The sequence below is a fragment of the Berghia stephanieae genome, chromosome 2, assembly GCF_034508935.2.
Source record: "Berghia stephanieae isolate SIO BIC M18660-M18661 chromosome 2, UCSD_Bste_1.3, whole genome shotgun sequence".
Classification (NCBI taxonomy): Eukaryota; Metazoa; Mollusca; class Gastropoda; order Nudibranchia; family Aeolidiidae; genus Berghia; species Berghia stephanieae.
Window position 1 is genome coordinate 31256251 of NC_088361.1, and position 24407 is coordinate 31280657.

Consider the following 24407-nt stretch of genomic DNA (forward strand, 5'->3'; position numbering starts at 1 on the left):
TGTAACCGGGACTAAGAAAACCGCTAGATATATCAAATTTATATAATGTAAAATTGGATAAATTTTGTGTTTTTGTTTTGTTTTTGTTTTTGAATCCCGTCTCGTGGTCAACCATGCTTAGGCGAGACTCAGTTTTACTATTATCTGACACAGACAGTATCAACGATTGACTTAGGCATCGCTTTTATTGTTATCTTGGTGAAAATGGTTAGAGTTTATGTCATATCAAGGGTAAAATCTGTTCCCACTTGTAGAGGATTAGTAATTGAATGGCATACAACACGTCAACAACACAAAAGCAACACGTCAAATTAACAACTTGCTGATCCACACAAGTATTTGCTTTGGGTAATTATTGAATATCACTTCTTGAAGTACTTACCTGTTATTAAGAAGACAAATCTTTCAAGGGGCAATTTGATTTGATATTAGGATATCCCCGAGTGATTGAGGCAATGCGATTAACAAGACTTATATACATATTTGAATTAAAATACCAAGGTTTTATCGGATTAACATTCCACTGTTATTGAGAGCTTAGAATTTTGTCCACGGTGACGATATTATCAAACCTGCTCCGATGAAAAAGAGAGAAATGACGAAAAATTTTATTATTATTCGAAGCTGTTATGTATTTATTATACATTTCATACTTCTAAGAATAGGCAGATGTTTATATTTGATGCTTCTGGGTGGTCTAAATTGGTGCATTGTTTTGGTTAATCTTGAAGTAAGGATGGACCCCCTGGTCAGATGTATTTATGCGAGTCGCACACACAAACATTGTACTTATATTATGGATACAGTGGGGGTGGAAATTCCCTGATTTAGTGACCCCGAGGGTAGTGATTAGGAGCAGATTAACTATGACGTCACACATACTATATCCGGTCTGTCGTCACGGCCCAGAGCGCAACAAACAATTATTATATCGATCATCTGTTATTGATCTGTTCCCTGTTATAGCCCAATAGTTATAGTTATAGACTCCCACCGATATCAAATCAAGATAGACATGTGTATTGGAATGCTGCTGAACAGTGACAAATCGCCTTTGCTATTGTTTTTTTTTAACGTAATATTTGTTTAAAATGTCTTAACCATAGATTTCTAAGAATTTTATTGAATATTTCCAAAGAAGTTTCGTGTTTAAGTCATTTCGATCAGTTTAGGGTTACTTTAATATATCGATGTTTGTTTTTGGAAAGTTTTATTGCCAAAGTAAAAGAAATACGCGTTCTGTCCTTTTACGATGTAATTGTTTATTGACGTTTTGACGTGAGATGAGCTGCCAACCCCGATAGAAGACAAAGCATAAAAATGGCATGCCAAGAAATTGTGAGATTAGTAGAAACCATGGGCATAAAACAATATGAGAAAGTAAAGCCGTCCAACCATCTCTATCTCTTCTCTGGACGGTTTTTGAATGAGGTATATTTTATAATTGTTTGTGTAGGTAAGAATTTTTTAGATGCTCATCTTTATCACCATAGCCGTAGATTTTTAGATCTGTTTGGAAAAGATACATTAGTGACCAAGAGTGTTGGTTTAATGCTATTAAATAGTCAACTATTGTTGTGGATTACGAAAACCCCGTAAAATTTTCGAGAATGCTCTAACGTTAGAAGATGATGAAAACAGCACACTACACTACAATGATGAGATTAAGACACATACGCTATTTTGACGTGAGCTTGGCAGCTCTTGATATAGAGAGACTCATGCCATGGCAGTGGTGGTGTTAACGTCACTTTGTCCCTCGCTAGTGATATTTGCTAAGGTTGTGGGAGAGATTTGATTTGGAACAGGATCATTTTCCCTTGAAAATCTTTTCCTACTTGTGTAAGGGAAGTTATTGGCGTTTCAAACTTGCATTCATTTTGATAAAAAAAAAGTTCCACGAAATTCTGAATATTTTTCACCTTCGACGAGGAAGTAATATTTCAATGCTTTTATGTCGCCCCGATGCTGTCGAAGTCTACATGCGTGGAGCAACGAGATTTGCCCCTTTTATTCATTCCAAATGGAGAAGCGCTGACTGACTCGCGAGTTTGAATTTTCTTGAATTTAGGACGATTTGTTTTTTCTAAAAGAGTTACCAGGATTGGAATAGTGCTTGGTTTATTTTTTGTAGCCGTCAGATCCGTTTGCCTTATTGACTTGATGCAAACGTAATTAAAACCACGGGGAAAGCTTGATGTGTTTGCCCGTGCCAACATGTAAATGAAAACAAACTGAATAAACAAACACCAACCAGCCCTCCATTCACAACAAACAGGTGGGGTGAGGACGAGGGCCGAGTGAGGCAATTTGACATTCTTCCATTTTCCACTCGGGCGCCAGGCCCGTGTCATGTCGGGGTAATGATGGTGATGATGATACATTGTGTCATAGAAGCTGTTCGCTCATTGGCCAACCCTCTTCGAATGGTGTCGTCTGCCCGTTTATGCGGTCTACGCGCTTAGATTACTAAGTGTAACTTAACCACTGCACCCACGTTACGTAGAGAGGGGAAGGGGGAAAACATAGGTTTATTTCCCTATTATTCACAGCTCATCACATCATTAAAGCAAGTAGGAAGTGGGCTATTGCGGCGAAGATTGAATGCGCTGTGCTAAACTATGCTTCTAATAGTAGATGGAGATGTAGTTTTTCAAGTACCGTGTATTTATGCGATGGATAATGTGCTGTTACTTAAGTATGACTAAGTGAACATTAAGTGATTTGTATTAAATTAACGTGCAAGGTTTTCCTGGTTTCAGTGTTGGGGATTTAGTTTGCTATATAAAAACGTGTATCTGGATAGTAAAAATCTCATCTTAGTTCTTACAAATCAAGACAGCGTGATAATTTTAGTATGTTGTTTATTTAAATATCAGATGTTACCGCACTACTTATGTCTTGTGATTCGTGTGTCTATGATATAATTGGAAAGTTATCAGCATCGTCATAAGGAGTTACCAAGAAAATACCGTAAGACGCTGATAAACTGTCTCGAGTGTGTATTTGTAATTAAGTAGTCCTGTATATCAGAGGAGTGTCATTATTATCTCGTTTTCCAAAGGAATTTACATTGACTGTCAGAAACTTATCAAATCAAAAACCAGTCTTGTGATTGCTGTGGAGTCAAAGGTTCATCAATTTGACTTGAAGTCACGCTGGTCGTGGATCAGTCAGTCAATCAATAAATCAATCAACATTTCTTGTTGTAGAATCATCTTCATTGAATCGTCGGACCACTTTTTCTGGTTCCGAATTTTTGTTCCACTCCAAGTCATTCATGTTTTCAACTTTCACCATACGGATATATTTTTGGTGTTTTGCGAATTCAATTCTGAGTTCGTCTTGTTTTGAGAAAATTTATAAATTCTTGTTGTTAAAATACATTTAATTTTGTATTGGACGTTGATCTCGGGAGGATGGACAAGGATATCAGAATAAAAAATGAAAACCACAGGATTACTATTTGATATTTAGAACTTTTTTACGTTCCAAGGACGTTTTGTAATTATTTGTGATTGTTCATTATATGGATAAATCGCCTGTTGTCGGGCGGAAGAAAGTAAACATGACCAGAGGTAGCAGCACCATGTTGAGCTCAGAACGTCGACTTAGTAGATTTAGTTTTCGTCGCAACAAACGAGGGACGTACACTCTTCGGGATAGTGTGTTACTGGATGCCACGACGGCAGCCTGTATCGCTGAGGAAAACGATCGGGACAGCAGTAGCACCATCCCCATCCCTCAGAGAAAGACCTCCGCCAACAGCGTTCATTCATCATCCTTCGAGGACAATAATTGTTGGGATAGCGCTCTGGACAGCGACTCCAGTTGTGATACGGCAAAGTATGAAACATACATTTATATTTAAGGGTTACAGCTTGTGATACGGCAAAGTATGAAACATACATTTATATTTAACGGTTAAAGCTTGTGACAAGACACATTATGAAACATACATTTATATTATTTAACGGTTAAAGCTTGTGATACGGCGAAGTATGAAACATACATTTATATTATTTAACGGTTAAAGCTTGTGATACGGCGAAGTATGAAACATACATTTATATTATTTAACGGTTAAAGCTTGTGATACGGCGAAGTATGAAACATACATTTATATTAAACCTGTAAACGGTTAAGTATTACATACATTTGTATTTAAAGGGGTAAGGCTTGCGATCCTGCAAAGTATGAAGCATACATTACTAATTTAACCCGTTAACCACAAATTCTGAAACATAGCTTCGTTTATTTATAACCCGTTAATTGCAAAGTATGGAAGCACATTCACAGTTGGTCGCTTTTAAGAACAAGTGGGTTACCATGCTTTATAAAACGTTTCTGACAAAATCAGTTGGATAGAGAGAGGGGTTGAGAGAGAGAGAGAGAGAGAGAGAGAGAGAGAGAGAGAGAGAGAGAGAGAGAGAGAGAGAGAGAGGGGGGGGGGGCGTGCTAAAACAAAATTAGATGCATATTAAGACTGAATATGATGATGATAATTATAATAATAATAATAAAAATAATAATAAAAATAATAATAATAATAATAATAATAATAATAATAATAATAATAATAATAATAATAATAATAATAATAATAATAATAATGGTGGTGATATTTGAATTTGACCACAGCATTCAGTTGACATTGTCATCGTCATTAGAAATACTAAAATCGTTGATTTTTTACACACGCACGTGCGCTCGCACACATTTAGGTGTGTAGATATTGTCGGCTTTCCACCCCCTGTGTTCAATGTTAAATAGTAAAATCACAATTTTCACATCTTTTTTCCATTTCTAGGTTTACACACCATGTTGCTATTTTCTTTTTTCAATTTCTTGTTATAATCCGAGTGTCGCTTTGTCGTTCCTTTATTTCTTTAACTAGATTATTCCTCATGCCTTTTTGATTCCTTGTGCCTTTTTGTAAGCAGATTCGTATTGAATGATTCTCGTGAACTTTTCCACAGGTTGACGCCAATTTATATCAAGTTGAGTTGGATATGATAAAGCTCTGAAATTGGTGTCGGATAAATTGTCAGATATTTTTCTCTTTTCGTTTCTTTCATTCTTTCTTACTTACTTTCTTTTCTTTTCCCTTTTTTATTTTTTTATTATTTTTTTTTTTTTTTGGTACTTTAAAAACAATGGGTTTTTTTTCCCTTGCATTGAATTGTGCATAATTTTTTAGATATTTGTCTCAAACAATTTGCCCTTTTTTCCAATTGTTCATTACAACTCTCGAAAATGTTGGATGTTAGCATTTCATTGTGTCATGACACCCTGAAAATATTTATTTTTCTATTGCACGCAAAGTTGCAAAGTTACTTGACATTTTTTGTGTGAATTATTATTAAATTTATTTTTAAAACGGGATTTTAAAGCCTAGTCAACTGCTGGGCTATAGAAAAACACGTTTTAAAAATTAGAAACCTCCTCCTTCAAATATCGATCGATTTAAATGACCCTCATCTTGGCAAAAACTCTCAAACCTGGGACTTCGCCAGTTAACTTTTGTAAAGTTTTTGTTATTGAAGAATTGTTCCATTCTATGATATTATGTTTATGGTATTTTCCAATATGATCATAGTAGTTTGTATACATTCAACATTTTGGAGAGTGACTTTTTTTGTAATGACCATGTCTGCCAATAAGGTATCAACTCCCATTGTAAACACCAGTTATAACCTTTGTGTTGTTTCAGTATGATGGAGACGAACTCTGAGTCGGTGGAGTCTCTTGATGCAGGTAAGTCTTGACAAGAACTTTCTACCTCTTGGTTGATTTGGATTTAAAACTGTTTTTGGACATCCATTTCGCTACGACGATTCACCATGTCGACTGCATTCCATAAATCTCCATATTTATTTATTTATTTATGTATTTATTTATTTATATGTTTATTTATTGATCCATAGTTCTCTTCCACATAATTTCATTGCTGATCGACCTATCAATGCATGTACCGTAGTATGTTGTCCCTGTTCTACCCTAGATAGATTGTTGTTGTCAGGTTTGATAGTCCAATGTCATCCTTGTGTTTCCTCTGACAGTGTCCCCTGGGGAAGTGAGCTCGGTGGACGATGAGCCAGATCTACAGTTATTGATAGAGGAGCCAGAGGCCTGGAATGTCACTGTGGACAAAAAGGTAAGTCTGTGGGTGTGTGTGTCTGTGTGTGTGTGTGTGTCCGTGTGTGTGTGTGTGTGTGTGTCCGAGAGAGAGAGAGAGAGAGAGAGAGAGAGAGAGAGAGAGAGAGAGAGGGGGGGGGAGGAGGAGAGATGGGTTATATAACATCTGGTATTATGTCTTGGTGAAATAACGGGGGGGGAATGAATATCAAGTTATAATAGTGAAATCCTTAATTGAGTTTTTCCATTGTGATAAAGTCAACTGTGATTGGAATTCAATTTCCAGTATCCAGTAAAATAATAATAATAATGCTGAAAAGAGCTATAACTCCGCGACACCAGACTCTAAGCGCTTAAATTACAAATTACTTTGGCTGTAACTTACTCATTCACAAACACACACACACACACACACACACACACACACACACACACACACAATACACAACACAAACTAGACTATCTATCAGTAAACCTTGGATATGCATAATACCCATGTTGATGGGATGGGTCACATATTATGTATTTCACGTCAGCTGAATGCACCAGCGTGACCTTGTGATATACCAATAGGTTATATTTAGAGAAAACAATTCCATTTTAAAGATAGCGCTCAGCAGTTTTTATGCATTTTGTTGACCAAGCTGTTCTAAATTCTCCACACTATCTGTCATAAGATAACAAATGATCGTGAAACGTTATCACCACTTGATTGATTTTTCTATTTTGAAGGAGTGTATAATATGAGCTTATCTACTTTAAATTCCAAGTTTGTTATATATATATATATATATATATATATATATATATATTATATATATATATATATATATATATATATATATATATATATATATATATATATATATATATATATATATATATATATATATTATATCTATATATATATATATATATATATATATATATATATATATATATATATATATAGAGAGAGAGAGAGAGAGAGAGAGAGAGAGAGAGAGAGAGAGAGAGAGAGAGAGAGAGAGAGAGAGAGAGAGAGAGAGAGAGAGAGAGAGCTTGATAAACAAAGATAAAGAGAGCTTAACCTTTTTTTCTTTTTATTTAATACATATATGGAACTTTGAAACGATTCTCCTGTGGAAAACCGGTTAACCTGCTTCCTGTGGTTTCTTGGGGAATACACTTGAAAAATGACAGTATTTACCCCTGACAATGCAAAAATGAATATATTTTATATATCACACGTTCTCCCATTATATACGATGTTATGAATTCAGATCTATCTGTTTTCATGGGGATTGTTACTGATATCACGTGATGTGATAGCAGGCCGTCACTGAAGCCTGAGTGGCATCAATTCTCCTGTGCTTTCTTGAAATGCACTTGAAAAATGACAGTATTTACCCCTTACAATGCAAAAATGAATATCTTTTATATATAGGGGCAGCGTGGCTCAGTGATACGGTCGTTGCCTCGTACCGGAAAGGTACAGAGTTCATTCACCCACCAAGGCGCTGTGTGGCCTTGAGCAAGTCACCTCGCCCTAGCTCACTTTGCGGCGCTGCACCGCTCCAGTCTTCCCTTGGAATAGACCCTAAACACAAATTTCCCCTTGGGGATGAATAAAAGGAAATTTATTTATTTATTTGATTATTAATTTAATTATTTATTTATTTAATTATTTATTTATTTATGTCACAAGTTCTCCTATTATATATGATATTATAAATGCAGATCTATCTGTTTTCATGGGGATTGTTACTGATATCACGTGATGTGATAGCAGGCCTTCACTGAAGCCTGAGTGGCATCACAGTTACTGTTGTCTTAGTGAAAACAGTAGGAGGTGATATAAGGTTTGGATAAAACGGATTTTTGCCTGTAAAGGTTGTTGAATATTGATATGTTTTTACGATTTTATCATGTTGTACTTACACTTCATGGCCTCTTCTTCATTTGAAGTGTTTTTTCATGACTATTTCAGGTCCTCAAGAAAATGAATGCTAAAGATATCAAGAGACAAGATACTATTTGGGGTAAGTCTTTGGGCTTTCCAAAATCTCAAGCATTATTATTATTATTATTATTATTATTTTGGGGAGGGGGAGGTTGTCTGTTATATCTTTTTTTCATCATATATATTTCCTTCAAGTTGATATAATTTCTATTAAAATTAAAACACCAGTCAACTATGATTCAATAAACTTTTCACCTTGTACCAACGTTTTAGGGAAAATTTACCTCCGTTTCAAAACCACCATTACATATATTTCTCTTGAAATCAACCTCTATTCTCTTGGTCTATATACCCCCCTGATGTCTTTGTTATGTTGTAACATAAGTATAACATAAGAGTAAGATATATCTTACTCTCCCCTTTCTTTAAATAAACATTTGTCAATGCTCTACCCTCTAAGTAGTAGTCTTTCACAGCCATACCCTTAATTGAACCAGAGATTATCCCGGTTTCAATAGTGTTTAACAAACTGTAGGATTTGCATGCTACCCTTTGGATAAGATGTTATCCAGTCTCTGTCGGATGGGTATGAAAAAGTAATCTTGCTTTCAACCTGGATCAATCCTGATCCCTTTGCACTTAAGCAAGTGCTCTACCTGTTGACCCCTTCAACCCCCTCAAGTACTACAGTAATCAAGAGCATATTTTTTCCTTTTTCAGAACTTATCCAGACAGAAAAACAGTATGTCAGGAAACTCAAGATTATGCAAAAGGTCAGTCAGTTGATCATACACTCTATAATACAATGATTTTGTTGGACAGTGGAGAAATAAGAGGCACACTCAATACGTTTTGCATGTATCATGTATCAATGTATGTAGCATGTATCAAAGAAGAAAACTTTGAGATTATTATTATTCATTATTATTATTATTATTATTATTATTATTATTATTATTATTATTATTATTATTATTATTATTATTATTATTTTGTTGTTGTTGTACTATAAGAAGTATCTTCATAACTTTTCATTTATTTATTTATTTATGATTCATAACCATTTATATATGTTAATGCTTTATATGTAAACAAACAATTTTATTCATCAGATTTTCGCCCAAAACATGCTGGAGTATCAAAACTTCACAATTGACCAAGTGGATCGACTCTTTCCTCGTCTCAATGAGCTTGTGGAGTTACATGCAAATTTCCTCCGGAGTCTTTTGACAAAGCAGAGTAGTAGTGAAGACAGAGCCATAGAGGAGATTGGAGATTTGCTTCTTGCACAGGTAAGGACAATCATTCTCTTTAGTGTTTGTTCTTAAGGAGTTAATTAACTCTTGCAAGTTCAACATGAATGGAATTTGAAGTTTTTAAAAAATGGATAAATTATTTTTCATATGAACACAAACATTTTAAATTTTGCATGCAACTCTTAAAAGGTCATTCCAGTACCTATAGGTATTCTGTAAAAATATTCAACAAAATTATAATAAGAATATAATAACTTGGAATATATCAGAAACAAAAGCATTGGATGATTGTATGTTGATTGTTAAGCTTTTGTGACTGTACTGGAGTTTGACCCGAAACATTTTTTTGTTAAATTATTTGTTCTTCACTGTTATTATCAGTTTTGTTCTTCAATATCCATAACCGTGTTCAGTCTGAGCCGTGTCTTAACCATTGACCTCATTTCCACCCATCACATTTTCCCAGTTCCAAGACGTAACGGCAGAGAAGATGAAGTCGGTCTATGGAGTCTTTTGCTCCAGACACACAGAAGCTATGCAGCTGTACAAGGAGATCGTCAGGACAGACAGAAAGTTCCAGACTTTTGTCAAGGTAATAAACTATTAATTCTATTAATAGACTAGTACTTGTGAAATTGTGGGGGTGGGGGCATAGTAGAATAGAGATAGAAATACACAAATATAAATCTATCTGTTCTTTTCTGACACAAGTATTAGATGAAGGGGGGAAAATCATTTGTAGAGAATATCATAATCTGCCCCTGTTGACTTTTAAATTGGTTTATTAATCAACACGAAGAAGCAAAGAGGACAAGCAGCTTTTAAAAAAATTATACCTTATGTTGAAAAGTGTCAAGAGAGAGAGAGAGAGAATCAAGGATAGTTTCAATGAAATGTTTGATTTGTCATTGCTTCAAGTCCTATGACACACCGTGTTATTTTTCTATCTACGACAGACCTGCACCAATCTGAGCATCTGTGAGAAGCGAGACATTTCTGATTTCATCTTGGGTGTGACAGTACGTTTGGCCAAGTACCCTATTCTCATTGAAGCAATTCTCAAGTGTACTAAAGGTAATGTTAAAATCAGTTGTCATATATGGCCAATCATCTCAAAACAGTATTATTCTGCTATGAACCTATTACTTAAATCTTTCTTTATCAACCATTGTCAGGATTTTTCCCAAAATGTCATGCCGACCCAACATTAAAATTGATTTCTTTACACTCAAACCTAAAAGTATGCTAAACATGATTTTGTTCTACAGAACAACATTAGTTCATATAAATTAAACAAGTATTTTTCTTCAAATTAAAAAAAAAAGAGTAAGAAAAATGTTCATTGTATCATGACAAATGTGACGATTTTCCTGTATTTGTAAGGAGAGGGTTGAAATAGGTTTTCAACACGCTTATGTTTTAGATAATGGGTTTTATTTCTTTTACTTTTAACAATTTGAATTCTATATTGCTGATTAATTTGCTTTGTCTACTGGGTGGGGATCCTGACCTCCCATAGTGGGCAGGGAGGTACATGCTGTGTCTTCTATCCCCCCATACCTGTTTTCCAATTGTTTCCTGTCATTGTCTTGGAATGAGATTACTTAGTTTTGTCCTGATCCTTGCCGGAGTTCCTTTGCTGGGAGGGAAACAGTCGAATGTATAGTTATAGTTTTGGGAGATGATATTTTTTTCCTTGTAAATCATCTCTTTGTTATGCATTGTATTATGTTTAGTTTACATATTATATTATATGATTGGTAAACATTTGAGTGTATTCCTCTTAGTTGGGACCTGTGCTTGTGTCTGGATGAGACTTTTAGGTGATCTCAAACTAAGTACTTTGATTGTGTGCTCTTGGAATCTACATCTGTTCCCTATTTGAACCTGTTCCCCTTTGTCTTACCTTTTCTTTTGCGCTTTAATTGTAATTCTAGAACTTTTAACTATCCCATTCTCTTCCTTTTTACTGGCGCTGATATGACCTTAATGTGTTGCAAGCGCCGTAAAACCCTTAAAAACAAAAAACAAACAAATTTGCTTTGTCTAATTTTTGTGACACTACACCAGATGGACACATGCACATTTTTATAGCTTGTTTTCAACAGGTGCATTTTGTTCATTGCATCCTGATATGGTTGATTGAGTGTGTTTGTTTATTGTGGTATGGTAATGTGTTTTCATCTGTATGTGTGTGGGTGTGAATGGTATTTTAGATATGGCATATTTGGTTAATCGTGCCCTTAACTACAAATAGATTTCCATAATATGTAAATGAATCCACCTTTCAGCATATGGTCATGAATATTATAAAGATCTGAAAAAGTAATTGAGATTTATCAGAAAGATGAAAGTTCAAACTGGCAGCATACATCTTTTGGGCCTACGACTATTTATAAGAGAAAAGAACATTAGGATGTTGTCTGGAACCTGGTGTTTAAAACATTAAAAAAAAAAGATTATATACAAATTCATACAGTGCATTACCTTGGTAACCCTATACACACTGAGGTATATGCCTCTTTTATTTTTCCAGCAGGCCATTGAGTAGGTCTGAGGTTCGATTCCCAGTGGAGGAGGACTGATTTTATAGGATTTGTTGTTTTTTTTCTTATATTTTACTTGCTTGATTTGTCTGGTACTATTTTATACACATTTTTTCAGATCTTTATCTCACTCCAGTCCTCTATTTTGTCACATGAATATTATGATTGTTTTTTTTTTTCATTCCACTGATTTATTAACTCTCCATTCTTTTCTATTGACAGACAAGAAGGATCGCGAGAGCATCAGCCAGGCTTTGATCCTGAGTAAGGCAGTGGTTCAGCATGTAGACAGCAAGGTGGCGGCTTACATGAAACTGGTTGATATCCAGTCTAGGGTCGAATCCAGGGCTGTCATGTACAGAGGAAAGAAGTTCAAGGTCAGTTGGTTAAACTGTTGATTTGAGGGTTATGCATGCACAGGGATAAATGGGTCACCTCTCTGATTTGGTCTTGTTTTGAGGGTTGTGAGTATGTGTGTGTGTGTGTGTGTGTGTGTGTGTGTGTGTGTGTGTGTGTGTGTGTGGTAGGGTGGGGTTGCTTTGCTTTTTCTTCCTATTTTCTTCTTCTTCTGTACCTTCAAATAAGCGCTTTCACATCATTTTTTCATGTCATTTGACGAAAACAAGAGTTTAAAAAATTGATTACTAGTGGAAATGTAAGGAAGGTGATTTGTACTTTAAGTTTCATTAATTAAAACGATTATTGTGCTGAATGAATCATCAGTGATCTTGAATATTTTGTTGATATTAATTGCAGCGTCAAGATTTAACTGCAGGACACCGAGAACTGTTGTATTCTGGAAAGATTGGCTGGCGTAATGCTAGGGGCCGGGTGTATGACGTCATTGCCTTGGTTCTGACGGATATCGTTGTCTTCCTACAGAAAAATGAACAAAAATTTGCATTCCTGATGCAGGACAATAAGGTATATTTTTATTTATTTAAACTTCTTTGTTTATTTCATGAAACACATAACAGAAAGATAAAAATTAATAATTCCCAAAGTGAAAATACCAAGTTCAAGTTTATTTATAGCCTCTCAGTGCTATTATAAGCAAAAAGATATTTCTTTAAAACTTACAACAATAAGAATGCTGATTAATATAATAAAAAGAAGTAATTAAGTATTAAAAATAAAGTACTATCTTTCTTTTTTTCACAGTCATGTGTGATTCCATTGTTCCGTCTGCTGGTAAGAGAGAAAAACGACTCTAAAGACAGTCGTGGAATCTTCCTCATCAGTCAAAACCGTTCCACACCCGAAATGTACGAGCTGATCTGTCAGAACAAGGCAGAGCGAGAGGCTTGGATTCATCGTCTGATGGAGGCCATTCGTTGCTGTCCCCCTGAGATGGAGGATGAGGAGTTGGATAGAACAGCCAGCCATATGGCAGCACTGTCTCTGGAAGAGGACAGGAGGAGAGAGGAGAGAGCTAGCCAGATTGAACTCATTATCCGTGAGTATTACAGTTGATTAGTCTGGAGGTTTAGGGAATAAAGAAACAAATGTTTATTGCAGTGGACCTCAGATTCAACAAACTTCAATAAAACAAGACTAACGATCATTTTTTAATATTTGATTTGTCAATCTTTGCTTTCAAAATGTGGTCTCCTGACCTCGTTTATCTCCTCTTGAAATATGATAATCAATGAAATATTTGAGAATAATGTCAATCTTATTTGAGACAAGAAATGCTTTCACCATTGTGCTCATGTAAAGACTTGTATCCAAGATCCACTGGACAATGTAAGAGCGAGTTTGTGTGAAAAAAAGAATGTCTGAGATTTGTATCCAGGAGTCAAAGGAAAAGGAATTTTCCTTCTTTTAATATATATATATATATATATATATATATATATATATATATATATATATATATATATATATATATATATATATATATATATATATATATATATATATATATATATATATATATATATATATATATATATATATTATATATATATATATATATATATATATATATATATATATATATATTCTATTTTCAAAGATTTCCCCCTTTTTCATTCATTACAATTTAAAGATTCCTCCCTTTCACCTTTGAATCCTATTTGTTATTCACCAGAGCAACTTCACCATCAAGACTCCCTCATAAAGCATTGTTGTGATGAGAAAACCAAACTCATGTATGCCCTCATGGAAGTATCCTCTTCTGCTCGTAGTGACAACGGATCTGTAAGGATTCTTTATTATCTCCTCTTCTCATTCTGGTCATCCTCCTCTTTCTCTAGTGCTCTTGGATTATTATTATTATTATTATTATTATTATTATTATTATTGTTATTATTATTATTTAGACTATTGAGATTATTATTAATCATCATCATGATTATTATAATTAATGATCATCATTATCATCACCATCATCATCATCATCATCTATTCAATACACCAAATTCTTTTCACCTTTTAAGAATGTATGTTTACTGAATGTGGTGCAGGACTTCCAGCGACAACAAAACTGGACTATTTATTATATATTTATTCAGGATACACATTATCACTTTTGATAAAAATTAGACGATATTATTTGGTAATGTTTCTATTCTTGACTTCAACAGCGTCCAAATTCCCAAGAGATAGTCTGTGTCAACAGCGAATCTGTAGAAATTGTCCAGGCAGCCATGCAAGAAGGTATGTTGTTTGTTACCTATATTATTATTTTATGTGTTTTATCAAATCTGAAGGCCATAATATTATTATGTTTTTCTTCGCGTTGTCATGCCTATGTTAGACATTTTCTCATTAAAATTTTGACAAAATTAATTCATCGCAAATTAAAAAAAACCAACCCCAATATTAATTCCATGAGGAAATTTCTTTCAAGGTCTATTTTGAATAGAGTAGGTGTCTATCACGATTCAGAGCCACCAATTGAGCTACATAGTTTCTTGCTCCAGGAAAACATGCTGGTAGTAGGGTTCAAACCCAGGTTCACTCGATTATCTCTGCCATTCTCCCCCCTCCCCTTTGTTATTTAAATAGATGTAGGGAATTTCGGAATTTTTAAGGAATGTATGAGATGAATGTCATCCTCACCCACTGTTTGACCAATAGTAACGTATTGGTGTCATTGTGTCCCATCAGCATCCAGACTGACCATCATTCTCCAGGGATCGGGTACTCATCTCAGTCGTAGTGTCAGCAGTGTCGGGGAACACGTCAGCCATTCCTATGTCGCCACACCCATTCCCAAACGAGCTGAGACCTTCGCTGGTTTTGACAGCAATCATGAAAACCAATCATCACCTAAATGTAAGAGGAATTGGTCAACATTTTTGTAGTATCTTCTCTGTGTGCATTAGCCAAGTTTGAATTTTATTCATTTTCAATGTGGAGAGTTACTTGTAGAATCTTATCTAACCCTCTATATCTGTTGAAGCTATATTTGCAATGGCTCTCTGTTTTTGTCCTGACATGAGACGAAGTAAGACGACTTGGTTTTGCCTTGATCTAGCCCCTAGTCTAGCTGGAGTCCTATTTCTCTGGTAGAGGTGATCAGATGTTGGGCTGTATTTATCCGTGAATCGTCTCTATTTTAGTACCTTCCTTTGGTAGGGTTTCTGTGCTGGCATTATGGGAGGGGGCCTCAGGCTTCTGGTATTCACTTCAGTGAACCATTCCCATTTGTAAAAACAAAAATAGGAAAGTACAAGCATCTTTATGGAACATTTCCATAAGTTTACCTTGTTCAATGTGCTTCACAATATTCCATTTATTCCCCTAGAAGACCATATGGATGCATATTTCCGTTTCATACAGTATAAGTTGCCTGTACTATTAGTAGTCATCATTGCCTATAGCCTTATACTCATTCAAATCTGTCTTGAGTGGAGTAATTGGTATACACCAAAACTCTAAATCTACTGAATTGTCATCTAATATTTTGAAGATATTGATATGACCTGGATGCTTTCAAACTCACTATTAACTCTGTCGTGTTCAATATGAATTAAATTTCTAAAACTAAATCTTTTAAAATTCTGCCTATGCTTCCCTGGTAAAATTGGTATCTTTAACTTTAACTTCCTTGTGTTTTCCTTGCCAGTGAGTGTGATGAAGCAGCGTTATGTCCAACTTGAAAGTGAGGAGGATGAGGTTGGCCAGTCGGTTTCAGATGTCAGTCTAGACCAACCAGACCTCATGGATAGTGGTCACGTGGATGCTGCAGACGACTTGACGCCCGTCATGGTATGGATACGAAAATTGTGTTTTAAATCATGTTTGACCTATCTGAATCCTAAAATTCTTAGTAAATTTTTGGCATGGCTCGTTATCCATTCATGTTTTTATCAGGTGAAAAGATGAACTAAATTATTCAAGTTACCAAAAAATATTGATAGATATATAGTCAAACTCAGAATCAAGTCAAATTTCTTTACAAAAAAAAACTATTTTTTTTTACCTATTATCTTTTAAATTAATATTGGAAACATATTACAACAGTTTGTATGGAGTTTTGTTTCAGCTGTTAATTCTGCTATGCATTGGAGAAAAAAAATTATGAAATTGAATTAAATGTTGGCTGCACTTAACAAAACAAAGCAAGAATGACAATCTTTGCATCAGGCCGACCTGTTAAGAGTAACATAATTTTGTATATCTCCTTTTTTTTCCATTTTCCTGTAGGAAAACCCCACCCAAAAGGAGTTTGGCCCGTCCATGTCATCAGGTGTCCCCTCCCCCCTCCAGCATAGTTCTCATTCCCATCTATGGGAGGAATCAGGGGGTGGCTCTGACCGCTCCAGTGATGGTAGGGGCTCCCTGGATGAGCTCATATCAGCCACTTCTGTCTCCCCCCTCGTCCCATCTCTACCCCCTTCCAACAACGCCGAACAGATGACTTCCATAGTACACCTTGTGCAATATCTTAATTCTCTTATGGTGAGTAATTACACTTGACCCCAGATCCAGATGTTTTCATTGACTCCTTACCAAAACCGATGACTTACTTGCATGCTTCCTTAAACAAACCAGCTGATCTCTAGCCATTTGATCTTGTCCCATGACCTAAAAATTGAGATTCTTCCATTTTAATAAAGTTGAGTTGCCAATGGTTGAATTTGGTGTAAGGAATGTGTGTAAGAGCATCTCCCAAGGGTTCACTCTCAAACAGGTGGTGTGTGACAGTTTTGTTTTGTAAATGTCTAATTGAGATATAAGGGAACGGGCACCGTTGCAAGACAGGAATCTGAACAAGTGTTTTGAAACGGTGCCAGACAAAGCAAGAAAGTAAAAATACAAGAAAAAAAACCTCTAAAAAAATCAGTCATCCTTGACTGGGGATCGAAACTCAGACCTTCTGATTACTGGTCAGACGTACTACCATTACACCACAGAGGTTCCTGATAGTTGGGGCAATTTTAGCACTTATATTCTTTTTTTGTGTGTGTGTATGACATAAAGGGTAAATAATGGGATCTATCTTTGATTTTACTGAGATGAATGCTTAGTTAAAAAGACACCTTACAAACATTCAGTTAGCAGACTCCGATATTCTCAATTTTTTTTTTTCCTTTACCTTAATGTTATAATTTTATATGTACACCCAGGGTTTTGATCTTGTCGATAATGTAGTGTGGTCTATCTGTCTGGTAACCAAAGATGTAATGTTGAGTTTTGTTGTATTAAATGTAACTCTTGAAAAGAAATGTCAACCGTGTTATTGATTTTACTTCATTTTTATTTTTCACAGAATATTACATCTAAACAAAACACAAAAGTAGAAAGTCTGCGAGTGGAACTTGAAGAAGCCAAGAAAGAGATAGCTAAACTGTCAGTGGACATGCAGGGAAGGAGGACTGTTTATCGTCATGATCAGCTGGAGGAGCTACGCAACCTGCAGGAAAACATCAGTCGAGAGAAACAGGAATGGGAACGAACTAAAAGCAAGGATAGAGCTCTCTTTGAAATGGAGAAAGAGAAATTTTATGAGGAAAAGAGAGCATTTGAAAAAGAAAAGGTAAAAATAATTACCAAGGGGAAAAGGAGGAACCAAATCATTTTATTTGAATTTTATAATATTAAATATCAGTTAACCTGATCTTGCTGTTGGGTTTTCTGTTAATGCATGTCTTTATTTCATAACATTGTCTTGTACTCTTTAGTATTAAAACGTAATTACAATCTAAGATAATGTGATCAACTGAAAATAATTTTTTAAATTGTCATTTTAAAAAAATGTTATTCCCTAACCGCTTAAACAAAATAAAATTGATAAAACATGTGACTTTCAGTATGGATGCTAGTAAAAGCTCGGGCTATAATCACTGACTCATTGTCACAGTGGAGGAGTAGTACAAAATATTGTCTTACAGGTGAAATTTGTTGTACAAAATGGAATTTTGAATTTGTAAGGACCACTGGAAAAAGAAGCATCATATAGCTCAATGGGTATAAGGATACCAAAGTAATGTACTGTATGCATTTGTATATTAATCTTTTTTGTTTGTTTTAATGTTTGACACACCGAGTTCCATGCGACATCGTATTGTTTTTTTCACTTATAAAAAGAAGTAGGGCCTATAGATCTATGCTGCCAGTTTGAACTTTCATCTTTCTTAAAACTCTCAATTACATTTTTTATTTCTTTAGGTTGAGCTTCGTAGAGGCAAAGAAAATTTGAAAAGGGAACGTGAGACTCTCCAGGTCCAGATTGACATGATGAAGGAGCAGGGCTACCAGGTGTTCAGCCCATTACTGAACCCTGCCCAGGGAGGCAAAATGAACTCAGACACTGTCTTGCCCCAGCAACGACCAACGGCACATCGACGTTCAGCATCTGCTGATTTCTACAGCACAGTGAATGTGAAAGACGTTGAGGCCATGGAAAATTTCAACCCTGCTGCAGAGGTCCATGGTCCCAATGTCCGACCCAGCGGCTTCCCACGTCAGGGTCGACTGTCTGTTGGATCCCTACAAGGACAGCAGACTGGCCACACTTATGGCCTTCCTATGCATCTACTCAGTGCCCGCAATGAGCAGAGGATGGGTGGGGCAAATGTTCAAAGACTCCCATTGAAACTAGCAGGCTCCACGAATAATAACTCGCCCCAGCAAGCAACGGCTTCTGTGGTTCCATCCAAATCTTTTGCCGTTGGCATCCAGCAGCCTTTTCCCAGTAGGTCTGCATCTGGAATTAGCCGTGTTCAGTCCATGAGTGCCTCCTCTCCTCGGTCCCAGGCATCAGTATCCGCAGCAGCATCTGCCAGCAACTTAGGCGCTGGAGCAAACAGTCAGAGTGCCCCATCCAATTTGTCACGGATCATGAAACTCGCAGATCCAAAGGGTGGCAAGTCATCAAGTCCCAGTGCAGGACCCACCCACAAACCCCCCATTCCCCACAGCAATAAAAGCAGTGGAGGTGGCCCCGCCCCAGGTGCCCCAGCCTCCAAGTCAGAATCAGAGGACCAAGGCCAAGTCAAACCAGAAAGTGTCATTTATTTCTAGGGAGTCAAAAGCAAAGAAACCACAATTTTATTTCCATCTGTTCATCCCGGTTTCATCGTAATCTCAAACAAGAACATGTGATCGAATTTATAAGTGATGGTTAATTCGAGCTGGACAAATGATAATAAAAATTGCATATCACTTCACACAGCAGACCTGCTTAGGACTACCAAAAAATTCATAGCAATATTTAATCATCAGCTTCTTGAATGTAATACAATTTGGGATGCCAGAAGATTTAGAGGAGTCATCGAATCTTGTCAAAGGCACATTTGTTACGTCTTGTATAAATTATGTCATTGTTAGCATTTTATTTCTTTGCCCATGAGAACTACAAGTTTTTCAAATGTCAAATTGGTAGCTCTGAAAGGAGTAGGTCTGTAGTCTTCGCAATGCAATAAGATGTCAGAGAACTCATTTGGAACCTGACTCCATTTGCCTTTCGTTCTTTCATTTGGGATAACAGGAATTTTATCACTGAATGATTTAAAGGATTTCTATGTACGCGGAGAAGGGTTCATGCTTCATTTGACTGTGTGAAGTCCAATGATCTTGTAACACATGTCATCATGTGGAAGATTGGATCATGATAGTCTCTAAATAATTTTATCATAGTTTGGATAATGGATAATTATCATTTATTGTTTTTAATTAAAAAACAAGTCAATAATTATGCAAGGTTTTTTTTGGGACCTTAATGTTTGTATAGTACATTGTAAATATAATCTTGATGTAAATGTTTATAATATTAATATGAATTGAAAAAAATTGGGAGCAGGCACTGGTGTGAGATACATATCTGAAAGGTGTAGATATATGATTTATTGTCAGATAAAGCAATAAGAAAAACGCAAGGAAAATATCATCCGAATAAAAACAAGTTAATTTTTGGATAATTTTTTCCTTGTAATTTTCTTACTGCTTCTGCTAGTGTACAAATACACACACACACCTTTTTAGTTGGGTGATTTTCGATACTGTTCGTTAATGTCCAATCATATTATTGATGTCACATGACAACAGAAATGGATTGCCGATTTCTGCCGCGAGTGTTTATCATGCCTTTACTTATCACTCTCTAACCTTCGACACATTTTGCACACATGATGATGCAAACGATTTAGTCCTAGACACACATAGTAGAACTGGACAGGAGTATGTCACCACGCATACTCTGTGACTTGACATTAACATTACAAATCACCTTCTAACTTCATTCACTCATGCTTTTTAAAATTTTAAATCTCATGATTGTTTAATTTTAAAAATTCAGTCAAAATTTACCTCTAAGAATAAAGCATTCAAGGCCCTAGATGAAGCATTTTTTCCCTCTTTCAATTGCTTTTGCATTTGTTGACACTTTTTTTTTTTTCAATTATTTATATATCAATCCTGCAAAGTATTATTACACGTAACTGCTATTGTATGAATGAATAATTCGTGGGAAATTAACTTTTGGGTTATCTAAACTCATCTCTTAAAATACACATGAAAGTTTACAGTAATTGAGATAGGAGTTGACAAAAAATACCTTTGAACCCTTTTGACTAATGTGACCAATCGCCTCAAAACGGTATTCTGTCAGTGCAGACCAGATGCTGAAATTGGAATCCACTATCAAAAATATGAAACGGAAGTCTCACTTTGTAGTTGTTATTGGTGAGAATGAATGTAGTTCCTATGTAAATACAAAGCTATGGGTAGCAGTGGACTATAAAAAGTTCTCCTTCAGAGCCATTCAGCACATGGAGTCGGAGTTTATACCGGTTTCTATAGTGGGAAACGGACAATAGCAAGATAGGATGCTAATCTGTTGCAAAGTACTTTCCACTAGAACAAATAGACCCAACTACCCAATCTCTGCTGGGTGGTCTGAGAAAGGGATCAGAGAAATATCTGGATTACACCCGGGATCGATCTAGGTCCCTTTGCATGTAAAGCAAGTGTTCTACCAACTGAGCTATCGGGACCCCTCTGTAAAAAGAACTGCACAAAAATGAATTTAACATATCAAAAAAAGAACTCAAAAGATTATCTTCAGCCAATATAAAAAAACAGTAAAAGCGTTAATACCTCACTCTAAAGCCAGATAGATTGCCTGAAACTTTCTGTGCTTGGCATTTTGTTCTTTTTTGAAGCTGTTATATTCATTTTTGTAGTTCCTTAACTGTCTAAGACCAAAATTTCCTCCTTTGGATAATTTTAACTTCCAAGTCACTTGACAGCATCTCCTTCCTCCTGACGAAATACCAGATGGAGGTGTTGTGTCACAAATCAGGCCTTTTTCATCTCCATTATGATTTATGGTGCTATTATTATCTACAACTACAAGTATTGTACTGTATCATTATAGGACAATACTGAACACAATTGTTTCTACCGTGACCATTTTATTTGGTCATTTCACAAAGCACGATTTAATACCTAAAAAGAAAAAAAAGATCCTCATTGAGGTGTGCATTTTTATTTTTTAATTCAATCACCTCATAGTTTGAGTTGAGTCTTGTTATGTGTTTGTCAATAATATCAAAATTGCTATCTCGCTGCTCATAATCGATTGAAAGGATATCAAGGGTGAACCAGAATACGACCTCAAATTATTGTATTGAAATCGTCTTTAAAATCTCAATTATCATCAGACAGAGCGAGAGAAAGAAAGAGAGAGAGAGAGTGGGCACGCGGGTCGCGCAACCTACAACTTATTCATAACACTGATAAAAAGAGGAAGATGGGTTGATATTGAGAGGGAGAGAAATTGTATGACGAAGTTCCTTGTTTGATAGTTTGCCATCAATTGTATTTTGTTTTGGCAGTTAATATATCATCTGGAGCCTGAAAACGAGGTTTCAAAAGCTTGTGTTGTTGATTTAATTTGCATTTGGGCATTTGCATTTTTTTTTCTCCTTTTATATTTTTTAATGTACACACTTAGAACCCCCTTAAACTTCCCTCACGCTGTGATCAGTTAGAAACCTACCTAAGTTATCACCTAAAATACACACCGCATAAAGCTAAAAGAATTGGTCAGGAATTAATATCATAGCTTCAAAAAAGATCAAAACAATTAACAAGGAGTGTTTCAGCATCAAAATCCTTCTTCAGTTGAGTAAGGCTTTGAGCGCGATGTTTCTTGGGTATTTTGTTCTTTTTTTTCCAATCATTTCTTTTGGTTCAATATTTTTTAGTCCACTACTTAGTGTTCAGCTTGGATAAACAGCACATTATATGAAGAGTAAAATCTCGTTATATCACAAACCTCTCAACCTGATGAGTTTGGACTACAACAAATGAATTAATTCTAGCGTCAATTTGATATTCTGCTAGAAATAGCCCTGTTGTAGACTTGGCAGTATAATGAGGTTTTACTGTACGTTATCCTTGTTTCCCCCTTGCACTGTTACCCTGCCTTCTTGTTGTACCATGTTATTTCTTAGATAATGATAATAGGTCATTTTTGTAGATCTGCATCAGAAATTGTTGAAACCCTCAAAGTAACTTTTTGTCTAAAACCACCTCCCATAAGACTGATCAAAGTAATAATAATAACAGTAATAATGATGATAACCATTTTTGGAAACGACTGGGATCCCAATAAAGCCAATGTTTTGATTCCAATAGGTGAAATCTCATTAGTTTGTATGAGCCAATAGTCATTATTATTGTCAACCAACACTTTCGTTATATCAAGCCCGTTGCCTGGGATTGGAAAAAATGAATATATCCATTCAGCAATTTTTATGGGAATCGTTCAGATTTTGTCTGCATGCTGTATACATGGTTGATAACAGACACGCTATGTAATGTTTACTTCTTGAATTTTTAAACCTTTAGCCACGAAACTAAATTTCTGTCGGACGAAAAGCATTATTTATTCCATTAATTGTCTGGTCTAAATGTTCTCACCAAGACATTAGTAACTGTGACTAGGGCTTTAATGTCAGATTTGCATTACAATTTAATTTTCCTTTGATGGAAATTGTAAGACGTAATGGCAGGTAAGGTAGAGTAAATTCTAGCCCTGTTTGTATGATTTACCATTTGCCTAATTTTTGGAGTTGTATAAACTTGTCCTACCAGTGAAAAGCCATCATGAAGATAGAAATAATCTGTAAGACATTTCTTATCACACGTATGAGCTATTAGTGTCATGAGGGGAAGAATGAAAAATTAAGGAAGGAGCTACAAGAAATGGTCTGACACACATTATTTAAATTTTGATATTTTTCTTTGTAAAGTTGTAAAATGCTTCTTGATGACATGAATAGAAAATTAATGAATGTTAACAAATCTTCTTTCTGGGGTCAAATTGCACACATGATAGATTTATAACCTTTTCATGGAATTCTCGACTAAATGTTTAACTCATTGAATATTATCAAATAAGTGGTTATGTTATTTATTTTTTCATATTATGGATTTGTATTCTTTCGTTGCAAACAGGATGTCTGAAATCTACAATCGTTACTGTTGAAGGTGATATATAAATGTATAACAATTGTTGCTTTTAGACATCCTGTTTTTAAAATGGTGTCAAGGCCACTGGAGCGTCTTCAGCCATCATGTTTTGCCAAACTATGAAATAAACGGGTGAATTGCCCTATAGCAATACATTTTAAACTATATTTTGTCGTTATTTCCTTTGGTTTTTGTTTACTTTTACATTCTGAGTGGTCTTACTCACCTCAGTTACCACCTTGATGAACCAGAAGCCCGTGGATTGAATCTCACAGTAAAGATGATTTTCTTGTGACCTCCATGTTTTAATGGTGCCGTCTCTTGAGGTCTATCGCAAACAATATTTTAATTCAGAGAAGCAGCCTTTTTAAATATATTAATATGAATTAAAGAAATTTGAGCTTTTATATAGCACAATAACCACTTAAACTTAATGTGTTCAAAGCGCTTTACAAGTGGTTTCATGTCAAAACAACACTAAAACGAGACATGATGTCTGTAAAAGGCACTAATACAATCAGGTTTTGACAATCAAGGCTGTTACGGACCACATAACCATTTTATTATCTTGGTACAGCGTGAAAATGTGTATAA

General features: G+C 35.4%; 1 protein-coding gene across 1 annotated transcript in view; it reads left to right on the forward strand.

Annotated features, from left to right (window-relative positions):
* LOC144964703 (uncharacterized) overlaps positions 1-23975 on the forward strand; it is a gene marked incomplete in the record, with an annotated part of 278871 nt that extends 254896 nt beyond the window's left edge. Inside the window, 17 exon segments of the mRNA XM_078899236.1 lie at positions 5714-5757; positions 6063-6157; positions 8108-8159; positions 8801-8853; positions 9193-9372; positions 9803-9928; positions 10293-10410; positions 12105-12259; positions 12639-12806; positions 13044-13338; positions 13975-14084; positions 14471-14543; positions 14997-15164; positions 15958-16100; positions 16539-16793; positions 17605-17871; positions 18504-23975. Of these exon segments, the coding sequence (XP_078755362.1) occupies positions 5714-5757; positions 6063-6157; positions 8108-8159; positions 8801-8853; positions 9193-9372; positions 9803-9928; positions 10293-10410; positions 12105-12259; positions 12639-12806; positions 13044-13338; positions 13975-14084; positions 14471-14543; positions 14997-15164; positions 15958-16100; positions 16539-16793; positions 17605-17871; positions 18504-19358 (3157 nt within the window).
* Between the last annotated feature and the right edge of the window lie 432 nt (positions 23976-24407).